This window comes from Cetorhinus maximus, chromosome 2 (assembly GCF_964194155.1).
Source record: "Cetorhinus maximus chromosome 2, sCetMax3.hap1.1, whole genome shotgun sequence".
NCBI lineage: Eukaryota > Metazoa > Chordata > Chondrichthyes > Lamniformes > Cetorhinidae > Cetorhinus > Cetorhinus maximus.
The window spans coordinates 178,907,737-178,932,642 of NC_135880.1; the positions used below are offsets into that span (position 1 = coordinate 178,907,737).

The window sequence follows — 24,906 nt, forward strand, 5'->3', positions numbered from 1 at the left end:
CAGATATGTGGACTATTTAGTCAAATATTTGACATGTTTTATTCAATATCTCAGCTACTATAGCATCTGCATTACTTACGTTGACATAGACCCCTTAATGTAAGAGGAGTGGGAATCTGGAACTCTCTCGTCGAAAAAATACTGTAATGGTTTACAGTCAGCTGAAAATTTCTCAAGACTGTAATTGATGCCTAGACTAATACTAATGGGAGAGTTGTCTTATGAGAAAAGGTTGGACAGGCTAGGCTTGTATCTGCTGGAGTTTAGAAGAGTAAAAGGTGACTTGATTGAAACATATAAGATCCTGAGCAGCCTTGACAGGATGGCTTGTGGAAAGAATTGTTTTCTCTTGTGGGAGAATCTAGAACTAGGAGTCACTGTTTAAAAATAAGGGGTCACTCATTTAGGACAGAGATGAGGAGAAATATTTTCTCTGAGGGTCGTGAGTCTTTGGAACTCTCTTCCTCAAAATGCAGTGGAAGTAGAGTCTTTGAATATTTTTAAGGCAGAAGTAGATAGATTCTTGATAAGCAGGGAGGTGAAAGGTTATTGGGGGTGGGAAGGAAATGGAGTTGAGGTTACAATCAGATCAGCCATGATCTTACTGAACGGCAGAGCAAGTTCAAGGGACCGAGTGGCCTGCTCCTGCTCCAAGTTCATATGTTTATATTTTTTGTTAGGTATGGGTATTAAGGGTAAGAAATGTAGGAACATAGGAACAGGAAGAGGGCATTTAGTGTCTTAACCTTGTTCTGCACAGCTTAATACCTTAATATGGCCCTTACTTCTTAATACCTTAACAAAATTCCATCAAGGGTTAAAAATCTAAGGCAGGTAAATGAAGTTAAGAGGTTAACCATGGCGTATAGTTGATTATGGAAGCAGTTAGTGGTGCTAAATGGCCTCCTCCTAGTGAAACATAACGTGGGCCAGGTATAGGGATACTCATTAATATCTTGTGAGGGCTGTTTGTTTTCTTTTTCTCCCTCTTCATCTTTCAATATCGAAGAACAACAATCCCAACTGGGACCAAGTCAACAGAATTCACCCTCAGTTTGCTACTCGACTAAAGGGTCAATTTTTTTTGAGTGGGTCATTCATTATTAAACAACAGTGAATGTAAAGATATGAATTAATAGATCACCAAACATTTTTAGCCAACCATGTTCCACTTATCTGTTTCTTTGTTATTGCCAATTTACATTCCAGGTCCCATGAAAGCCTGGAATCCAGTAATATTTAATCTGCAAATGTAACCCCACTAGTCAGTGGTGCCCACATCATGTAAATGAATAATTTTAAAAAAATTTAAGAAGGGAGGAAGAGGGAGAATGGCGAACTAACGACCTGTTAGTCTGACATCAGTAGTGGGGAAAATTTTAGGATCTATTATAAAGGATGTGATAACTGGACATTTAGAAAGGAATGGTAAAATTGGGCGGAGTCAACATGGATTTATTTGACAAACTTGTTGGAGTTTTTTGAGGATGTTACTTGTAGCATCGATAAAGGAGAACTAGTGAATGTGGTGTATTTGGATTTTCAGACGGCTTTTGATAAGGTCCCACCTAGGAGGTTAGTAAATAAAATTAGAGTGCATGGGATTGCGGGAAATATACTCGTATGGATTGAGAATTGGCTAACAGGCAGAAAGCAGAGAATAGGAATAAATCATTCTCAGGACGGCAGGCTGTTATTAGTGGAGTACTGCAGGGATCGGTGCTAGGTCCACAGCTGTTCACAATCTATATAAATGATTTAGATGTGGGGACCAATTGTAATTTACGGACGACACTAAACTGGGTGGGAATGTACGTTGTGAGGAAGGTGCAAGGAGGCTTCAAGAGGACCTGGACAGGCTAAGTAAGTGGGCTGGAACATGGCAGATGGAATATAATGTGAATAAGTGTGAAGCTATTCACTTTGGTAGAAAAAACAGAAAGGCAGAATATTTCTTAAATGGTGAGAAGCTGGGAAGTGGGGGTGTGCACAGGGACCTGAGGGTCCTTGTTCATGCTAGCAGGCAGATGCAGCAAGCAGTTAGGTAGGCAAATGGCATGTTGCCCTTCATCACGAGGGGATTTGAGTACAAGAGTGAGGATGTTTTGCTGTAGTGGAGGGGAGGCAGTGGCATGGTGGTATTTTCATTAACTAGTATTCCAGTGACCCAGGTTAATGCTCTGGGGACCCAGGTTTGAATCCAACCATGGCAGATGGTGAAATTTGAATTTAATAAAAATCTGGAATTAAAAGTTTGATTATGACTATGAAAGCATTGTAAAAACCCATCTGGTTCACTAATGTCCTTTAGGGAAGGAAATCTGCTGTCCTCACCTGGTCTGGCCGACATGTGACTCCAGACCCATTGCAATGTGGTTGATGAGGGATGGGCAATAAATGTTGGCCCAGCCAGTGACGCCCAGACCCCATGAATGAATAAACAAAAAGCCTCCTTGGTGAGACTTCACCTGGAGTATTGTGCACAGCTTTGGTCCCCTTATCTAAGGAAGGACATACTTAGCATGGAGAGTGCAACGGAGATTCGCCAGATCAATCCCTGGGATAGTGGGATTGTTGTATGAGGAGAAATTGCGTAGACTAGGTCTCTACTCCCTAGAATTTCAAAGAATGAGGGGTGACCTCATTGAAACTTACAAAATTCTTACAGGGTGTTACAAGTTGAATGTAGATAAGATGTTTTCCCTGGCTGGTGAATCTAGAACCAGGGGACACAATCTCAGGATAAGGGGCAGGCCACTTAAGACTGAGATGAGGAGAAATTTCTTCACTCAGAGGGTGGTGAATCTTTAGAATTCTCTACTCCGGAGGACTGTGGAAGCTCAATTATTGAGCATGTTCAAGAGAGAAATCAATAGATTTCTGGAGACTAATGACATCAAGGGATATGGGGATAGTGCAGGAGGGTGGCATTGGGTAGATGATCAGCCATGATCTAATTGAATGGCGGAGCAGGCTCGATGGGCCGAATGGTCTACTCCTGCTCCTATGCTGTATACGTCATTGACAATTTCTTTGCTTTTTTTGAATGTTGGCTGCACAAGGATAAAAAGATTGTGACTCTGACTGAAGGCTATGGCATCAATAAACCAGCATAACCTTCCTTTGATTAGCCAAGATCTAGTGTGATATAATCTTTGGAGCATGATGAAACAGTGCATACACCAGCGTTCAAACTGTGCTTGAAATAGCTCCCATTTTAAATCTTTCTTTCTCTCAAGTTTCACTTGCATATCTGCAAAAGTAGAACCTGCCAGCACAATGTTTTAAAAGGTAATTATTTTTGAAAAACTTGCCTTAGAAAATATTTCTTGATATATTTAAGAGTGGTAACTTGGTGCAGTTTGATTAATTTGACTGATAATGAGAATATCGTAAAATATATTAATTTTAAGTCACAATGCCAATCCAGTAGTCGTGAGTTACCTGATTTTAAATTACTGAAAATAACTTTTTAAAAACGTACATAAGTGTCTGCTAATTAAATTGGGGCCATTTTCTTATCCAGTTCCAAGTAAACTAAGAAAAGATTACATTCAAAAGATTTAGAAAGGTGCCTATTAATGTTCTCATGCGCAAAAGAACCAACTTAAATTTTTGGAGCCTCGTCAAAGGCCAGGAAATGGGCACAATTAGCGGAAATTCACCGGGCCGATTACTTCACCCTGTCCAGGTATGTGGGCGGTGTCTGTCTCCAATGCAATGTTTTTAAAACTAATGCAGGACTTCATGGAAACTTGAATTGTGCTGAACCTAAGTTCAAAATTCTGTTTTTTTTTGGCAATTATGGACAAATCGCAACAGAAAAATATCCCAGCGTGCCTGAGAGGAAACTCTCTCCCTATGTTCGCAGTTTCTTCCAAGTTTACAGCCTCCTCTGCAGCTCCACGTGAAGCCAGGCAAAGTAATCATGATGATGCATTTGTTTTTGAAATAAATCTAAAATTCATCATCTTTTCGAAGGCAGTGGCCGGAATTTCCCAGCCCTTCCCGCCGGCCGGATTTTCCGGTCCACAGGGCGGCTGAAAAATTCCGGCCAGTGTTTCTTCCATTAGCTTCTGTAGCTACCGTTACATCTGATGTTTTTGAGTTTTGAAAAGCCGAGTTAGTATTGTCCTGATGAGTGCAAGACAGAAAACTTTGACAGCATATCTCTTTTCAGCAATACTCGAGCTAATTTTCCTCTTGAATTTTACATCAGTAGATGATTGCACTAAAATATTACTCTTTCTATGTTTCTCAGGCTCAGAAATCATGGATAGAGAGAGCATTTTGCAAGAGAGAATGTGTCCATATAATACCAAGCACCAAAGACCACCATAGGTAATAAATTTGTTGGTACAGTATATTGAATACAGCTTGCTGTTGAGAACAGAACCAGCGGCAATAAATGACTTTAACTCCTCCATTTTTTCATTGTTAAAATCCTCCTTCTTGTCCCCTCTCCTGTGTTGTACGGTGTTTGTATGTGCCTGCATGCCATTGTAATGTAAAGTAAAGGTGCTCGGCAGAGCAAGGGTTAACGTGACTAGAGAATAGCACCACCTTTGGTATGCTGTATAGAGTCACATGGTAACAGTCTAGAAGGAACACCCTGGAAACACCTTCATGGCAGTAGCACCATGAATGACAGTAACCTGTGGTCTGTACATTAAAGATTAACAATAAATAGTTCATGTTTAAATATACGAGTCTCAAGATCTCATAATTGAGACTCCACAGCAATGGCGCCATAACATAACATGGTGATCAGCAGTGATAATACAACACCTGATATCTCCTATGGCTCAAAGCTGAATTTTGGTTGATAACGCTCCTATGAAATGCCTTGGGACATTTTTTACTATATTAAAGGTTACTATATAAATGCAAGTTGTGGTTATTGTTGTTGTATAACTGGTCTCAGCATCCCTGTCTCCTCCTGTTCACTAACTCCAGTGAAGGTAGGATTGAGATCTGCTTTAATAGTTCCACAGTGAACGGTGGGAGGGCTGAAATATCCACCTCCTGCCCCCACAGGGTCAAGCCAGGAGACAGGCCTTCCGCCTCTACCCCACCATCACCTCAGCTCATTCCCCTGGATCAGAGATCATTAACACTGCGTGGTGGATTCTCAATGGGACTCATGGCCAGCAGGTTGAAGCCTGCCAATTTCCCCACCTTCCGGGGGTAATTGTGACAGCAGTGTAATGTGATCTAATGTAAAGAATTATAGAATCATTATCATGCAGCACAAAAAGAGTCCATTCTATTTATCACAACAGTGCCAGCACTTTGAAAGTGTGATTCAATTAAGCTCACTCCCCCTGTTCTTACCCCACAGCCCTGCAAAATTTCCCTTTTTCACGTATTTGTCCAGTTCCCTTTTGAAGTATCTCCCTGATAGATTTCCTGATGAATCTGCCCTTTCAGGTATTCCAAATCAGAACAAATTGCTGTCTAATAAAAAGGCTCCTCTTGCCACCTAAATTGGTTCTTTTGTCAGTTATCTTAAAACTGTGGCCTATCATTACCAACTAGCCGGTGGAAAGCGTTTCTCCTTATATACACTATCAAACCCCTGTGTAATTTTGAATTAGATCTCCCCTTAACCTTCTCTGCTCTAAGGAGAACAACCCCAGCTTCTCTCCACTCTTCATAGAACTGTATTCGTTCAATCTCTGTTACCATTATAGGAAATCTTTTCCGATCTCTGCCAGTAGCACTGTTTAACACCAGTGTGATCCCCTGGGTTGGAGGTCATTAGCAACCCCGGGTGAGCTCAGCGGGAGTGGGGTGGGGGAGGGGGCAGGAACCTGCCAGAGCTCGGAAGCCTACCAGTTGTCCATCCCCTCAACACCCCCTGGGGAAATTCTGGCCGCGTTGCACTGGGACCACTATAGCTATAGTTGGAAGGTGCAATGACGGAGTAGGGGCTGTGGGACATTAAGGCCTGAGTGGAGAGGACTCACAACCTGATACCTCTATTGCTTTGGCACTCAATTTGTGGTGTGATGGGAGCTCAAAGTAAAATCGAGGCCAGACCATTTAGATTCGTCACTGTAAGGGGTTAAAGGGCATAAGGCTGCATTTTACATCCCCAAATGAGGCAGGCCACGCCCCTCCCCCCCCCAACCCCAGTGGAGCGTGGTGATATTGGGTCAGCAATCCTTCGTCACCAGGCCAGTCTCTGATATTACAGAAGTCAAACAGGTGCAGAATTCGGAAGCCCTTCCGCCATTTTGAAATAACTAATTAAAGAGCTAGCGAGCTCGCTAAACGCCCAACCGTGTGCAATCCTTTTGTTACCTGCTCCATTTTTCAGGTATCGGACAGGAAGAGGTCTGGGAGATCTTTAGGGCATGAGGAGGTGACACTAGGGCGGAGGAATAGGCTTTCCTTTGTGACAGTGGCTGAACGTAGTAGCAGAGCCTGGTGATGAAGGTGGCAACTTCTGTCTGATTTTTGGCTTCATTCATTCATAGTTTTGAACCTGACATAAGAAGTAAGGAGAGGGTGAGGGGGAGGTGGGGGGCCTTCTTTCTTGAAATTGGTGGCCATGACTGAACTCCTGTTCACGGTATCACCCCTCTCCCACATCGCCCCTCTCCTGCCTAGGCGCCGATTGGGCGTGGAGCACCCCCCCCCAACTCTTCACACTGCTAGTTGGCCGCTGTTCTGCCGGGCGGCTGCTAATTGGTCCTCTGACACTTGATTCACCGGGTCTGAGACAGCGGGAGTGAGCAGACCGCTCTCTTTCCACCTCGCCCCACACTGCTGAAAATGGTCAAATCCAACCCATCAAATTGTACAGCTGAGCCTCTCAAATGGAGCCTAGTCAGATTTTGATTTTGTTTAAAGAAAAGGAAATCTAAGACATAGTTGGGCTTTGTTTTTTTCCTATGGCAGGTGTTGCTGCGGACGACTAATGGGTCAACATGTTGGATTGCCTCCCGTTATTTCCATCAGTCAGAATGAAAGTATTGAAAGCAGAATCGTGAAGAATGACTTGCACTCGGAGAAGTGGTCCATCAGCAAACACACACAGCTCAGCCCAACAGATGCCTTTGGGACGATTGAATTCCAGGGAGGAGGGCACTCCAACAAAGCCATGGTAACAAGCACCATTTTGATGTTCTCTAAAGATCCTGCTATATTAGTGCTGAGGGGCGTCAGTCGCTGGATGTAATGCAAGCGTTAATTCTTGGCATTGGTTAACTGGACTTTTTTTTATTCATTCACGGGATGTGGGCTTCGCTGGCTGAGGCAGCATTTATTGCCCATCCCTAATTGCCCTTGAGAAGGTGGTGGTGAGCTGCCTTCTTGAACCGCTGCAGGACTGCAACGAGAGGGTCTGTTCTAGCTCCGTGGGTAGCACCCTCCTGCCTCTCGGTCAGGGCATTGGTGGGTTTAAGTCCGATGCCAGAGATTTCAACATAAAGCTCAGACTGACGCTCTTGGTGCAGTATTGAGAGAATGCAGCACCCTTAGAGGTGCTGTCTTTCAAATGAGACGTTAAACCAAATCCCTGTCTGCCCTCCCAGGTGAATGTCAAACATCCCATAGTGCTATTTCAAATAAGAGCAGGGGACTTAACCCCCCTGTGTACTGGTCAATGTTTATCCCACAATTAACATCACAAGAACAGACTATCACGTTGCTGGTTGTGTTTGCAAATAGGAATTTCCTATATCACAACAGTGACTACACTTCAAAAGTACTTCTTTGGCTGTTATGCACTTTAGGACATTCTGCGGTTGTGAAAGAAGTTTTATAAACGCAAGTCTTTCTTTTCCCAAAGAGAACAGGAGCAGAACACCCTTAATAAATTGAGATGAAGCTCCCCTGAAGACTATGGATGGAATCTTGTGCCCTCCGCCACAGTGGGTTTGGTGGCAGGGGGCACTGCCACCTTCCCTCCTCCACTCCAGTTAAGTCCATGGCAGGAAGACACATAGCCTTCCAGCCTCAGTGTCAACTGAGGCCCTTAAGTAGCCAATTAATGGTCACTAAAAGGGTCTCATTCTGCCGCTGCTGGTATTAACCCAGTGGCAGGCGAGAGGCTCACCATACGGCACAACAAGCCAAACCCGAGGTGGGGTTTGGGGGTGGTGGGGAGTCCCTCACTCAAAGGCACTCAGTGCCTGATTAAGGGCCCTGACATTGGGAAAGGGGGTGCCCACTGAGGGCAAAGCCCTTGCCCTTGCTGCTGACCAGGGTTGCCAACCCTCCAGGATTGGCCTGGAGTCCCCAGGATCAATCTCCAAGACGTTGTAGTGTGCAACCTTGGAGAAAAAAATCATTGGGACACTAAAAAATATAGCTGATTTTAAATTTTCTTTGAACATTTCACTTTACCAGATATGAAAATATTGAAAATGGGGAGAAAAGGCTGATGATTAGCAGTCAAGGATCATCCTATTGGGGAATGAGTCTTTTTGGTTTTCAATTGGCATAGGAAGGCAGTACGTCACAAGGATGGATGTGTTGGCCGACTAATGGCTGGAGCGTGGGGGCAAGTCATGTGATGAAACCTCCAGGATTGCATTTAATCACAGTTGGCAACCCTACACCCCTGACCCCCGCCTGTGAACCCCCTTCTGCCATTCCTCACCTGTGGGCTGGGTCCTAGGTCCTGGGTGGGTGTTGTTCCAACAGAAGCCACCAGCTTTCCGGTGGCACTGCCATCCAAAAGAGCTGCCAGCCTCTTGATTGGCAACTCTGGGTGGGCGGGACTTCTGCCCCTGGGATCCTGATCCCGGGGAAAGACCTGCTGCTGGCCTGTCAGCTGCCTGATTGGCATGTATTACAGGCAGGCCTTCCCAGAAGGATGCAAAGTGGGTGTCGCCGGCTCTCCAGCTGTCGGCCAAGACCCTCGTCACCTGCACAAGACTCTGCCGAATATGTGGGGGAGCTGCAACTTGTAGACCTAAGAATTATTTTCTCATTCCATTAGCTTCTAATGTTCTTAATAAACTCAGCATTAGTCACAAGAAAAATGTGACAGCTGCCAGGACATCAGTCAGTGTTCATGTAGGGCATTGGTGACACCACACCTGGAGTACTGAGTGCTGTTTTGGTCTCCCTACTTAAGGAAGGACATACTTACCCTAGAGGGAGTGCAGTGAAGATCCACTAGACGGGCTCCTGTGATTGTCCAACGATTGTCCTAGGATGTCCTGATTAAAAGATGTGAAATTCTTAAGGTATTTGACAGGGTAGATGCTGAGAAGTTGTTTCCCTGGCTGGGGAATCTAGAACATGGGGTCACAGTCACAGGATAAGGGGTCGGCCATTTTGGGCAGAGATGAAGAGAAATTTCTTCACTCAGAGGGTTGTGAGTCTTTGGAATCCTCTACCACAGAGAGCTGTGAATTCTCCATCATTGAGTATATTTAAGACAGAGATCGATTGATTGTTGCGCATTAAGGGCATTGAGGGAAGACAGTGTGGGAAGGTAAAGTTGAAGTAGAAGATCAGCCATGATCATGTTGAATGGTGAAGCAGGCTCGAAGGGCCAAATGGCCCACTCCTACTCCTATTTCTTTAAGCAATTCACCTCAGCCACCCAATAAGGACACCAAGGAAGAAAGAGCTTGCGTTTATATAGTACCTTTCACATCCTGAGGACATCCCAGTGAATTGCGTCCGCGATGTAGCCATGGTTGTTTGATTAGTAACATTGCAGACCAATGCCTGACAAACAACAATGAAATGAGTGAATAGGGGGTTATTTTTTGGAGGTGGTGATTGATAAGGGTAAATATTAGCCAGGATACCTGGTGATCTTAAAAGCAAAATACTGCAGATGCAGGAAATCTGAAATAAAAACAGAAAATGCTGGAAGAACTCAGCAGGTCGGGCAGCATCTGTGGAGAGAGAGACAGAGTTAACATTCCAAGTCTGTATGACTCTTCTTCAGAGTTCTTCAGTTTTTCCAGTATTTTCCGTTTTTATAACTGGAGAACTTTCCTAGTTTTCCTCAAATTTTGCCCACCTTAACACGTGGATGATTTAGTATCACACCTGAACACCTCTTCAAGGCAGTGCCCCCTCAATACTTCGGTAAAGCCACAGCCTCGACAATGTGCTCTGTCAAGAGCTGCATCTCATAACCTTCTGACTCAGAGATGTGAATTGTCCCACTGGGCCATCTTGATACTAGAGCCTCATACCTAACTACACAAACTATGAAACTGTACCACAACTCAAAGCTATTAAAGTTCTGTTTCCAAGTTTTCAGCCCCTGAAAACTATCACCTTGACTATATCATTAAGGGTAGGTGTTGCCAATCTGTTCTCAGTACTTCAATAAACGCTCAGTAAAGTCAGAAAGCAGTGAAGATGGGAAAGGTAACAATTTTGTAATAACTTTCTCTTCTTCTTCCCATTTCTGGTATAGTATGTGCGTGTTTCATTTGACACAAAGCCTGATCTCCTCTTACATCTAATGACAAAGGAATGGCAACTGGACCTCCCGAAGCTACTGATCTCCATTCATGGGGGGCTCCAAAACTTTGAGCTCCAACCTAAACTCAAGCAAGTATTTGGAAAGGGTCTGATTAAAGCAGCAATGACAACAGGGGCTTGGATATTCACTGGAGGTGTGAACACAGGTAAAGAATCCTTTTGATTCTCTTTCTCAATATTTAACAATGAGTTTTGTTTCAAATTTCCACTGCACAAGTTTCAATGCAGCCTTGTTAAAAGTAGATTATTGCCTCAACCATTAACAGTGCCCTTCTGCCTGTGATAGAAGCTAAACCCTGCTGCTAAATGTCTTTAATTCCCTCTGTCTTTCTCCTTCACTCTCTACCTCTGCTGTTGGTTTTGTCTCTGGGTCTTTGCACTCTCTCCAACCCCAATTTTTCTTTCTCTTGACTCTTCATTTTGCAGCTATTCCATTTCCCTCTTTGCATTCATGGGATTGCTGGCTGGACCAGCACATACATTGCCCATCCCTAATTGCCCTTGAGAATGTGATGGTGAGCCATCTTTTTGAACCACTGCAGTTCACGTGGTGTAGGTACACCCACAGTGCTGCTAGGAAACAAGTATTTTGCAACTGTCTTAAGAACATAAGAACATAAGAAATAGGAGCAGGGATAGTCCACATGGCCCATTAAACCTGCTCTGCCATTCAATACGATCATGCTGGGCTTCAGCTCCACTTTCCTGCCTACTTCCGATATCCCTTTATTCCCTGAGAGACAAAAATCTGTCTATCCCAGCCATAAATGTATTCATCAACAGAGCAACCACAACCCTCTGAGCTAGAGAGTTCCAAAGATTCACAACCCTTTGAATGAAGTGATTTCTCCTCATCTCAGTCCCAAATGAACTGCCCCTTATCCTGAGACTGTGGCCCCGTGTTTTAGATTCTCTGACCAGTGGAAATAACCTCTCAGTGTCCGCCCTATCAAACCCCTTCAGAATCTTGTAGGTTTCAGTGAGATCACCTCTCATTCTTCTAAACTCCAGAGAATATAAACCCAATTTACTCAGCCTTTCATCTTAGGACAACCCCCTCACCCCAGGGACCAATCTAGTGAACCTTCGATGTACTGCCTCCAATGTAAATATATCCTTTCTTAAATGTAGAGACCAAAACTGTACACAGTATTCCAGATGTGATCTCACCAAAACCCTGTATAACTGTAGCAAGACTTCTTTGTTCCTGCACTCTTAGCCCCCTTACAATAAAGGGGAACATGCCATTTGCTTTCCTAATTGTTTGCTGCTCCTGCATGCTAACCTTCTGCATTCCTTGCACCAGCACACCAAGTCTCTTTGAGCGTCAACACTTACAGGTTTCACACCTTATAAAAAATATTTGGCTTTGTTATTCTCATGACCAAAGTGAATAACTTCACATTTCCCTATATCATACTCTACCTTGTTGCCCACTCACCTAACCTGTCTATATCTAGAAGACACAAAAACCTCCCAAGGATAGTGGAAAATCAAGGGGCAAAAGGGAGGGAGGAACCTAAAACAATCACAATCACTAGAGAAAAAGCAATGGGAAAACTAATGGAACTTCAGGCTGACAAGTCCCCCGGGCCTGATAGCTGCTTAGACAGCATCACTGCTGCGGGTGTGGGCTGCAAAGTGAGGACAGCACAATGGGGGCCACTGCCAGGGGCAGATGACTGGGCGCACATGTTGCTGTCATTATACAATCAGCACACCTGGACTATCTGCTGCTTCTCACAGTCATCAGACTTCAATCTTCAGGCGCTAAGAGAATGGCATTTGAGCTTAGATTCCAAGTTGGCTCAAGAAAGAGTCTGCGTATAACCTGCACGCAGGCACCTAGCACATTTCGATAATCAGCACATCGGCAAGGGTACAAATGCTGTCCAGTCTGATAGTTGACACACAGGAATGGGAAAATACGATAGCTGCGGCATGCGTCAGCCATTTCATAGAAACGTAGAGAGTAGGAGCAGGAGTAGGTCATTCGACCTCAACTGTTTACGATATATATTACTGACTTGGATGAAGGGACTGACTGTTGACGGTATGAAGATATGTCGGAAAGCAAGTTGTGAGGAGGATACACAGTACACAAGCTGTGAGAAACTAGGGGCACGGTTTAAAAATAATGGGTCTCCCATTTAAGAAGGAGATGAGCAGTGATCCCTCCTCTCAGAGGGTAGTTTGTGTTTGGAATTCTCTTTCATTCCGAGCACTGGATGTTGTATCATTGAATATATTCAAGGCTGAGTTAGACAGTTTTTGATAGACAAGGAAGTCAAAGGTTATGCGGCCTCGGGAATGTGGAGTTAAGGTCACAATCAGATCAGCCATGATCTTATTGAATGGCAGAGCAGACTTGAAGGGCTGAATGGCCTACTCCTGCTCCTAATTCTTATGTTCTTATGGGAAGGAATTCCAGGCTTTTGACCCAGTGACAATGAAGGAATTGCAATATAATTCCAAGTTGAAACGGTGTGTGACTTGGAGCTGTCAGTGTTCCCATACACCTTCCGCCCTTATCCTTCTAAGTGGTAGCAGTCGTGGGTTTGGAAGGTGAGTTGCTGCAATTGCATCTTGTAAATGGCGCACCCTGTTGCTGCTATGCATTGGTGGTAGAGTGTGAATGGTTAAGGTGGTGGTTTGTGCGCCGATCAAGTGGGCTGTTTTGTCCTGGACAGTGTCGAGCTTCTTGAGTGTTTGTTGGAGCAGCATTCCTTTTCCTGCTTATCTTTTCCTGATATTCTTTGTTTTCTGTCCTTCATTCATTTCATCAAAACTTTATCTTTCAATCTATCACTATCCATCTATCCAATTATCTATCTGTGCATCTATCCTTTCTGTCCCTTGTTGATACATCAGCAGTTTCCTTGTTACTGAAGTATAATGAAATTGTACAGAAACGACTAGTTTGGGATTAAGTCGATGGCCTAGAATTTCCTGAAAAGTTTTCACATAACGATGCCAAAAGTGCAAAGTTGAGCTTTTTTTTTGCCAGAAAGCAATTCACGTGTAACCACATGCAAAACATCAATAATGGGTAATGTCTCCTCAAACACATTAGACACTTCCCCTGCCGCCCCACCACCTAGCAAAAGATCAAAAAATGCAAACTTCCTGCATTTACACACTAAAATCCTAGGCTCAGCAGAACCCATTGTCACTCTTTCTGACATCTTATAGCAGGCTTGTTTCATATTTCACCCTTACTGAGACACTCACAGTAATTTCTAGTCCTTTCCATCAGCATCAGGATCTGTTATGCTAGAAAGATAAAAACTTCCAGATTTGCATTTGTTAAACATACTGTGCTGAGCGTACATGAATGGTGCTTTGATTCAAACTTTAATTTCCATATTATTAAGATAAAGAAGGCAGATGTTGCACACTTGATTGTTTATCCTTCTTTCCACTCACTTTATGCCAGTTTTTAATGTTCTGGCTGGTGCATTTCTCAGGAAATTTGGGCGTAAATTCCTGTGGGCAAGATCAGCGTGGAAATCGGCATAAATGTCAGTGTCATTTCTGCCTTAGTGCGACTCAGGAAATAATATAACCAAGTGAAAGTGCCATTTAGAACACTTGATGTCTATAGCTGATATCTAAGGTGCTGGTCCTGGGAGGAGAGATGAAGGGAGAAAGATTCAGGCAGTGAAAAAAGAATGGGATTCCAGCAAATGAATCCCAACATGAGATGCACAGAGCTAATGGGAAATATATTGAATAATTACAAATGGATTTTTAGTAAAGAGGTACATTCAAACATTTGCACACCAAAATTTTGAGTGTCAACTTTGACCAAGCTTTTGATTACCTCTCCTATCTAAGTGGCTCGATGCTGAATTTTGTCAGACAACAATCCTGTAAAAGTGCCTTGGGATGTTTTACTATGTTAAGGGTGCTATATAAGTGCAAGTTGCGGTTGCAATTGGTACAAGAGAAAATTGTCAATACGAGGACTCCATTGTGCCATTGAGCTGAAATGGTGCTGCAGTCACATTTGATTGGTTCATCTTTAGGGGTCATTCGCCATGTAGGAGATGCACTGAAGGACCATGCTTCAAAGTCCAGAGGAAGGATCTGCATTATAGGCATCGCTCCATGGGGGATCGTAGAGAATCAAGAAGATCTGATTGGGAAGGATGTGGGTATCATGTCTTACCTCCTCATTAGTATAACTGAAAGTATTACAATGAGAAAATGCTTGTCTTAATCAGTCCCAGTTGTTAATGGCATGTCAATTACATAGTTAAGGTTAAGGGTAAACAGGTGATGGGTGTTAATTGATTAATAGTCTTTGAGCACATATAAATAGGGGATAGCTGGGACACTGGGGTGTGAGGAGAGCTGAGACTGAACAAGTCAATAAACTCTCTCAATAAAGAAAAGCTCTGTGTCTTGGTTCCAGCTTCACCAACCGGCTTGGATCCTGTTAACCTGAGTACTGAAAGCCCATACTGGGAAATGCTATTGTATATAAAGAGAACCTTAGCCTATTCTGGAAGTATTCTAGACCAGTTTTATCATATATTTAAAACAGCTATAAAATGCATGAAGTAATAAAACACTTGAGAAAATTATATCCCTTTGGGTTTAAAATCAGCAAAAAATAAATTGGATTTTGTATAATCTTTTTGAAATACTTCCAGTCAAGAATTTTTGCCTTGAAGAAAGCGAAATTGAATTAGTTTTTTAACATAATCCCAGGATCACAGTGCTCTGCATTGAAATTACCTTGAAGATTTTATGAAATATACCCACATTTCCAAAAATCCAATTGGTGGAGATTTGTTTTATGCTGTTGAACTCTTATCATGAATCAACTAGCAAAATGTATATGGACAGATAAAATGATGTGTTTCTGTTCTGTTGGTGGAAGATTACTAATGTAAGTAAATTTGGCATACACAAAATCACAGTTCACCTTGCTACAATAAAATGACTGTAACCCTGATTCATATTGAGATATGGAGGAGATGCATGCCTTCGATACTGATTGTCTGGACTGTAATCCTAGATACGGTCCAGAATTCTGAAAACCCTACCTGAACTTGAACTTGGCGCTATGACTAAGTTTTCTATTAATGACTATAGAATAGTGACCAGCAGTTGCTGGAATACATAAAATTAAACTGATGCATTAAACTGATCTTTATTCTAACATACTAACTGCTGAAGACTGTATTGTACAGGATAGTTCTTTGCTTTGATGCAAACTATATTAATTTATTTCCACTTGTCATTATAACCAACAGCCCTGGTTTGCTTTGTCCTCGTTGTATCAATGAAAAAGTAACAGGTGTTAGAAATCAGGATACCCTACCTCTGTAATCTCCCCCAAAAGGACAGCCCTCTGAGATATCTGTGTTCCTCTGATTCTGGCCTCTTGAGCATCTCCCATTTTAATCACACCACCAATGTTGGCTGTGCCCTCAGCTGCCTGAGCCTTAAACTCTGGAATTTCCTCCCTAAATCTCTCTGCCTCACTATTTATAAGACTCATAGACATTTACAGCACAGAAGGAGGCCATTCGGCCTATTGTGTCTGCGCTGGTCAACAAAGATCTGACAACACTAATCCCATTTTCCAGAGCTTGGCCCATAGCCCTAGAAGCTATGGCAATGCAAGTGAATGTCTAAATATTTCTTAAATGTTATGAGAGTTTCTGACTCAACCACCTTTTCAGGCAGTGAGTTCCAGACTCCCACGACCCTCTAGGTGAAAAAAATTCTCCTCAACTCCCCTCTTAGCCTTCTACCTCTTACCTTAAACCTAGGCTCCCTGGTTATTGACCCCTCTACTAATGGAAAAAGTGCTTTCCTATCTACCTTATCTATGCCCCTCATAATCTTATACACCTCTATCAAGTCCCCTCTCAACCTTTGCTACTCCAAGGAAAACAACCCCAGCCTATCCAATCTTGCCTCATAGCTCAGAGCCTCCAGCCCAGGCAGCACCCTGGTAAATCTCCTCTGCACCCTCTCCAGTGCAATCACATCTTTCCTGTAACGTGGTGACCAGAACTGCACACAGTACTCCAGTTGTGGCCCAACCAGCATTTTATACACTTCTCTCTTCTCCTTAAAACCTACCTCTCTGACCAAGTCTTTGCTCACCTGAACTGATATCTCCTCATGCAGTTCAGTGTAAAATTATGTTTGGTAAGGCTCTTGTGAAAAACTTTGCTTATGTTACTATGTTAGAGGCACTGAGTAACCGCAAGTTGTTGTTGTTGCTAAACTTGTCTTCACACAGGTGGTCCGACCATATCAAACAATGTCTAACCCCTTGAGCAAGCTGACTGTGTTGAACAGCATGCATTCACATTTCATACTGGCTGACAATGGCACAACTGGAAAATATGGAGCGGAGGTGAAGTTGCGGAGGCAACTGGAGAAGCACATCTCCCTGCAGAAGATTAACACCAGTGAGTACTTCAAAAAGGAGACAGATTTTTAGAAATCGCTCGAGCAGAGGCTGCAAGTGTTCAGGGCTAACAGTTCTCTTCACAGGGCATGGCTACTGCCTTCATCCTTGTTTGCAAACCCCGCCATGGCTTCACCTCCCTCCCTATCTCTGTAATGTTCTTCAGCCCGATAACCCTCCAAGATCTCTGCCACCCTCCAATCCTGACTTTTTATCACCCACAATTGGCAGACATGCCTTCAACTGCCTTGGTCCTAAGCTCTGGAATGCCTTTCTGATATCTTTCTGCCTCTCTCTCCTCCTTTCGATGTCCCTAAAGCCTACTTCTTTTACCAAGTGAAAGACACTTTGTGATGTTTTACAACACTAAATGCAAGTTGTAGTTAGTGTATTTTTTCTCTGAACCTCACATGGGAAGATTTCTTTTGTACATTGTGATATAAAATTGTTTGCCACTTTCTTTGTAACCCAAATTTTAAATTCTCTACAAGTGCGCACAGGGCAAATCAAAGTTATACTTCACTCGTCCCTGGCTGGCATCAATACTGCCAAGTATTTCCTTGCATAGGCTCATGCAATTTAAGACAAAGATGAGGAGAAATTTCTTCTCTTAGAGGGCTGTTAGTGGTTGGAATTCTCTTCCACAGAGAGCAGTGGAGGCTGGTTCATTGAATATTTTCATGAATATTTTTAGACAGATTTTTGATCTACAAGGGAACCGAGGGCTAAGTGGGGGACAGGCAGGAAAGTGGAGTTAAGGCCACAATCAGATCAGCCATGACCTTATCAAATGGTAAGGCTCAAGGGGCCATATGGTCTGTTTCTGCTCCAATTCCTATGTTCTTATGTCTTGTACATAACACACAGAAAAAAATCAGAAGATAAACCACTCTTTCCTTCTCACAATGTCTTAAAGTCATCCTATTTCTCTTGTAAAGTCTGTTGCTCCAAGGTACAAAGAAAATAGACTGTTCACTCCCCGTGCTGTACAACACATAACTCTCCAGAAGCATACTGGTTACTTGGGCGCATAATAGAGGAATAGAAGATAGAAACAAAGAGATCATTCTATAACCTTGTAAATCATTGGTTAGGCCTCAACTGGAGGACTGTGAAAAATTCTGGGCAATACATTTCAGGAAAGATGTTAACGCCTTAGAAAGGGAGCAAAGGAGGTTTACCAAGACATTAATGAGTAATGAGGAACTTCAGTTATGAGGGGAGGTTGTAAAGGTTAAGACTCTTCTCGTGGGAAGAGAGAATGTTAAGTGGGGACCTAATAGAGGTTTTCACAATGATGATAGGGTTTGATAGAGGGGTGAGTGAATCAATAATGAGGGGTCATAGATTTACAATCATTGGCCAAAGATCTCAAGGGGAGATGCTGAGAAACTCTTTCACACAGAGGATTGTTAGGATCTGAACACTCGAACTGAAAAGCTGGTGGAAGCTGATTGCATATATCACTTTAAAAGGGAGTTGGACAGGCACTCAAAGATGAAGAACTTGCAGGAATACAGACAAAAAGTGGGGATATGTGACACTAGCGCTTTCAAAGAGCTAGCACAGCCACTGTGGGCTGAATGGCCTCCTTCTGTGCTATAAGTTTCTAGGCTGTGCAACAGTGGACATAAAAGATCCCATGGCTCCATTTAATGAAGAGCATGGGAGTTCTCTCACAAGAACACAAGAGTTAGGAGCAGGAGTAGGCCATAGTCATTCCCTTGAGCCTGCTGTGCCAGTCAATAAGATCTGATCTGATATAGCCTTAACTCCACCTTTATGCCTGTTTCCCATAACCCTTGACTCATTTGTCAATCAAAGGTCTATCTAACTCAGCCTTGAATATATTCAATGACCCAGCCTCCACTGCTCACTGGGGAAGGAACTCCAAACACTAATGACCCTATGGGAGAAGAAATTTCTCCTTATCTCCGCCTTAAATGGGAGATCCCCTATTTTTAAATTTTGCCCCGAGTTCTCACTGTGTGGGATCTAGCAACTTAGCTGCTCTGTTTCCCTACAATACAACAGTGACTACACTTCAGAAGGCAATTAATTTGCTGTAAAGCACTTTGGGATGTCCTAAGATTGTGAAAAGTGCTACGTAAATGCAAGTTCTTCCTTTCTTCTGGTTTGTGGTGCTGTAGCCATTAACCCATGTGACCTGTGGGCTTCCCTTTGTCATCCTATGCCTGGGAGTATATGAAGGGGCTGGGAATGCAAAGGGATGTTCAACAGTCATCAACGGCATCCCACTGACTGTTCCACTGGAATTAAATCTACCATTTGTCAGCCACTGATCCGTGTGTGACTCCTGACTCCACCTGCGGCGTGACTGTAATGTGTTTACATAGCTTTTCATTCAAACGGAGGTGGCACCCTAGATTTGGTGGTCCAATGGAGCCTCGATGTCTCATTCCATTAAGCAGTTCACCCGCTTTCTGTCTTTGAATAAGACGGCTGGTAGTTTTATTTCCTCTCTCTCTCTCTCTCTTCCTGCAGTTTATCTTTGGTTCCGAAAGACTGGCATGAAGCCGAGTATGTGTCTAAGCAGGAAGAAATGCTTAGTCAGCTACACTATTATATTTAAACAAAAGTGTGAAGCAAATGACATTTTTCTGTGAATTTAATTTCTTCTCATTGTAGTGTCGTCAAAATAATAGAAATGTGCTGCTATACAACCCTGCAATTAATAGGATCTGGAACACATAACACATGATTAATAAGGCCAGGCACTGGGGTAGAACTGAAAGTAGATAAAATAAATTAGGTTAGACTTTTATCGATCTTAGTTTAGAGCACACTTCGAATACTGTCCACAATCCTGGGTTTTATGTCATAAATAGGATTTTTAAAGGCGCTGGAGAAGATCCAAGAAAGATTTGCAAGTATGATACCCAGTCTGAGAGGTTATACTGCTTGGGAAAAATTGAATAGGCCGGAGATCTTTTCTTTAGAAAAGAGAAAACTGGGGGTTGACCTGATAGGAGTTTTTGAAATAATGAAGGGGTTTGATAAGATAATTGAAGGGGTGATATTTACACTTTTGGACTAGACTAGAGTGAGGGTCCATAAGATGGTGACTAATAAATCCAAATCAGAATTTCAGGAGACACTTCTTTACCCAGAGAGTGGTGAGAATGTGGAACTCACTATCACACATGGAATAGTTGAGACAAATAGTATAGATACATTTAAGGGGAAGCTAAATAAGCATATGAGGGGAAAAAAAGATTAGAAGGATGGGGCGATAGGCTGAGTTGAAGAGGGGTGGGAGAAGACTCGTATGCAGCATAAACACTAGCATAGACCAGCTGGGCCGAGTGGCCTGTTCGGTTCTGTAAATTCCATGTAATGGAATTCGCACCCAATCAGTAATTTGATGTACCTAGGCTATGAACTATGTATATTGTAAATTGTTTATTGAATGCTCTGCAGACAGTACCCTAACTCACCACAAAGTCCAGTGCACACATTACCCCTTTGCCTCCAGTGCCTCAATTTTAAAATTCTCATCCTTGTTATCAAATTCCACCATGGCCTCGCCCGTTCCCTATCTCTGTAACCACCCCTGGCCCTACATCCTTCAGAGACACCTAGGCTCCTACAATTTTGTGCACCCCCAATTTTCTTTGCTCCAGCTTTGTCTTCGGCCGCGTGGAGCCCAAGCTCTGAAACTGCGCCTCTGAATCTCTCCACCTCTCTTCCCCTCCTCTTCTTTGAGACACACCTTTTTGACCAAACCTTTGGTGGCCTGTCTCCTTATCTCTCCTGGTGTGGCTCAGTGTCAACTTTTATTTGATAATGCTCCTGTGAAGCATCTTGGGATATTTTATTATGTTAAAGGTGCTATATAAATGCAGGTTATTGTTGCAAACACTACAACACAAGAAGAAGACACATCAGAGATTCAGGTGAAGCTACAGACTCTTCTGATGAAAGGTGTCCACCGAGAAAGTTAATCTGCCTACATTCTTCAGATGTACTTGGACATATTGTAGATTTCAGGCAGTTTTACTTTAGATTTACAGCACTCATAATTTTAGCTCATAAATTTAAATGATAATACTTTGAGGAGAAATGCATTTTTTTACTATTTTTAAGGATGGGAATTATTGAACATGCTTTTCAATTCGAGCCTGTTGCTCTGTGCGATATGAGGAAGCGTTTTAATGCAATGGTCTGCTGTTAGTGACAAGTTATCGCAACATAATATCTCCATTGACCTTAGTTTGCATTTGACAGCCCTGGTTGTATAATTCATTTGTTAGTTCCTGAAATCTGTCTGTAAAACATAACACACTGCATTGTATTTCAATTGTACCCAAAATTAAGGGCTTAATCTATGAATGGAAGTATTTGCACGGTTTCTCTGGCATCCAAGAAGAAGCAAAATTTATTCTAATGTCTTTGTTAATTATCCCTCAACCAATGTTACTAAAACACATCATCTGGTCATTACTGCATTGCTATTTGTGGGATCTTGCTGTACACATATTCACTACTATTCTTCCCACATTACAACTGCAGCTACACATCAAAAGTACTTCATTGGCTGTAAAGTGCTTTGAATGTCCTGAGGCTGTTAAAGGCGCTATTTAAATGCAAGTCATTCTTTCCTCATCTCTCACAATTAAGGACCATGCCTTTCAAAATGGTCAGAAGTGATATGTAAATATTTAAACGTGCTTTCGAGATTTCTCTGAAGTTAGACACATTCCTAGTTCAATTCAAAGATAAATATAAGCACTTCATGGGCAACTGGGTCAAGCGAGTCACACTATTAGAGTGAAACCCAAAGACAACGATAATGGGCATAGGAAGAGAAGGAGGCCTTTCAGCCCCTTGAGACTGTTCCACCATTCAATTACATCATGGCTGATCTGTAGCTCTACTCTATTAACCTACCTCAATTCGCAGTAACCCTTAATACCCTTGTCAAATAAATATGTAAATTCAAAACTCAGGATGCAAAACGTTTATTACCAGTATTCTTCATTCTGTACTCCCTGCAAGTGCAGCTTCCCAGTGGAAGCACATAATCATCCCATTAAAGGGCTGATTTTCTGAGTGCCCAGAGACACAGTGTGTGCTCGGAAAGTTGGCCCCCCGGTTCCTGAGCTAGAATGTCAAGCTGCTTGAAATTCAGCCTCCTGTGTAAAGAGGCTGCAACATTACATTTGCTCTGCTTGAGCAGATCATACATGTTATTAATGAGCCAGTTACAGTACACTCAGGCGTTTATCCTATTAGGATATCATCAGTTAACCTAATGATAAATATTGTATCATTACATAGAATGATATGATATGACCCTAAAGCCCACAACTAATGAAGTGAAGTAATTGTTGTAAAGTAGAAAGCGTGTTGGCCAATTTGCACAAAGCAAGATCCCACAAACAGCAATGTGAGAAAGTGTAATCTGTTGGCTGAGGGATACATATTGGCTAAGACACCAGGGAAAGCTCCACCTCTCTGCTTTGAAAGAATGCTTCAGAATAGTTTACATCCACCTAAAAGGGTAAACAAGATCTCAATTCAAATAGCTCATCTGAAAAACAGCACCCCGATCACTGCAGCACTCACTCAGTAATGCTCTAGGAGTGTCAGCCTGGAGGTTTGTGCTCAAGTCTCTGGGGTGGGACTTGAACCTACACCCTGCTGACTCAAAGGCAAGCATGCTAGCTACTGAGCCACAGCTGGCATTCCAGATTTGACTTAACTATGTGATAGGCAGGTTGATGCACTTTGGCTCCTTGACCTTGCCTCTCGACCTGGTGTCTTTCTCCAGGGATTGGACAGGGCGTTCCAGTGGTGGCGCTCATTGTGGAAGGTGGGCCCAACGTAATCTCCATTGTATTGGAATACCTGCGAGACACCCCTCCCGTGCCTGTGGTAGTCTGCGATGGCAGCGGGCGGGCTTCAGATATCCTCGCCTTCGCTCACAAGTATTCCGAGGATGGAGGGTAAGTGCCAGGAAAGAAATAGCTTTCAACTTAAACTATCAATTCGGAGGATTATATAGCTGCTTGAAGGAAAAGAGGTATAGTCACTTAGTGACATAGAACTTAAATATTGCTGAAAGGAGACATGTTGCTGAAGCTTTTTGTCTTGCACTCATCAGGACAAATGCAAGAATGCCAAATTTCAAACGATCACAACAATTTATACTACAGGAGTAAAGGTGCTGATTGGTTGACATGTAAACTTCGATTGGCCGAGGTGTTGCCATGGAGAAAGCAATGGGAAATTGATGAAATGAGAAAGCAAATATAGGCTCCCCAAGTGCCCGGGTAATCCAAAAAAGGTGCAAGGCTTGAACATATTCCTTTTATTTGCAGAGAATGGGTTCCTGTGCATGAAAAGAGGGATGTTAAAGGAAACAGGGAATGAACACTATGAGACGTGATGGCTGGTATAGGGGAGAAACAAATGACAAAGACTTTGATGGGTTGAATAGAATGCTCTTGTAATTCTTGGCAACCATTCGACACAGCATTTAGTGTGCAGAAATGGTGCCTGTACTACAACAGAGCTCAGGGCCCAGATATTTATTGGGTTGGAATGGGGGTGTGTTTGCAGCAAGATAGAACTGGGAAATCTTGTGTACGTGGATGCATTCCCAAATTTTTTTGAACCCACTTTCCTGCCGAGAGCCAGCCTTTTCGACAGTCTCTCTCGTTGTCAGATGGGGAAGCTTAGAGCCAAAGGCTGCATTGCTGGGGGCCCTCAGGGGAAGCGTCCAGCAATCAAAGAAAGGGCAATTAGGGATTGGGCAATAAAAAAAATGCTGGCCTAGCCTAGCAACGCCCACGTCCCAATAAAGAGTAATAAAAAAAGAAAATCAGGGTTTGGTGGGTGGTGACAGAGTGGGGAAGAGGTCAGAGTTCAGTAAGACATAGAAGCAGACGTAGGACATTCAGCCCATCGAGTCTGCTCCACCATTAAATGAGATCATGGCTAATCTGATAATCCTCAACTCCACGTTCCTGCCTTTTCCCCCACAACCCTTGATTACCTGACTGATTAAAAACTCTGTCCATCTCAGCCTTAAATATACTTAATGACCCAGCCTCTACAGCCCTCTGCGGTAAAGAATTCCACAGATTAACTACCCTCTGAGAGAAGAAATACCTCCTCATCTCTGTTTTAAATGGGCAACCCCTTACTCTGAGATTATACCTTCTGGTCCTAGACTTTCCCACAAGGGGAAACAACCTCTCAGCATCTACCCTGTCAAGCCCCCTAAGAATCTTATATGTTTCAATAAGGTCACCTCTCATTCTTCTAAACTCCAGTGAGTACAGGTCCAACCTACTCAACCTCTCCTCATAAGAAGATCCCTCCATACCTGGAATCAACCTAGTGAACATTCTCTGGACTGCCTCCAATGCCATATATCTTTCCTTAGATAAGGGGACCAAAACTGTTCACAGTATTCTAGGTGTGGTCTAACTAGTGCCTTGTATAGCTTTAGCAAGACTTCCCTATTTTTATACTCAATTCCCTTTGAAATAAAGGCCAACATTGCATTTGCCTTCCCTATTACCTGCTGAACTTGTATGTTAGCACTTTGGGATTCATGCACATAGACCCCCAAATCCCTCTGTGCTGTAGCCTTCTGCAGTCTTTCACCATTTAAATAATATTCAGCTCCTCTATTCTTCCTGCCAAAGTGCATAACCTCACATTTTCCCACATTATACTCCATCTGCCACTTTTTTGCCCACTCATTTAACCTGTCTATATCCCTCTGTAGACTCTTTGTGTCATCCTCACCATTTGCCTTCCCATCTATTTTTGTATCATCCGCAAATTTGGTGATGGTACATTCACTTCCCTTCATCTAAGCCATTAATATATATTGTAAATAATTGTGGCCCCAGCACTGATCCCTGTGGCACTCCACTGGTTACAGGTTGCCATCCTGAAAATGCCCCCCTTATCCCAACTCTCTGTCTTCTATTTGTTAGCTAATCCTCTATCCATGCTAAGATACT

At 42.9% G+C, this 24,906-nt stretch overlaps 1 protein-coding gene across 12 annotated transcripts in view; it reads left to right on the forward strand.

The window, feature by feature from the left end:
* The window catches only part of trpm3 (transient receptor potential cation channel, subfamily M, member 3), a 141,108-nt gene that overhangs the window by 17,576 nt on the left and 98,626 nt on the right, over positions 1-24,906 (forward strand). For 11 of the 12 annotated variants that reach the window (XR_013573410.1, XR_013573412.1, XM_078529734.1 and 8 more), the window contains exons 2-7: positions 4,262-4,341; positions 6,907-7,111; positions 10,400-10,613; positions 14,496-14,620; positions 16,733-16,904; positions 22,698-22,872. Coding sequence is in view for 10 of the 12 variants with exons in the window: in XM_078529734.1 (XP_078385860.1) it covers positions 6,926-7,111; positions 10,400-10,613; positions 14,496-14,620; positions 16,733-16,904; positions 22,698-22,872 (872 nt within the window). In the remaining 2 variants the exon portion in view is untranslated. Of the gene's footprint in view, positions 1-4,261; positions 4,342-6,906; positions 7,112-10,399; positions 10,614-14,495; positions 14,621-16,732; positions 16,905-22,697; positions 22,877-24,906 lie in introns of those variants that run through there. The other variant, XM_078529758.1, reaches the window with a different exon arrangement.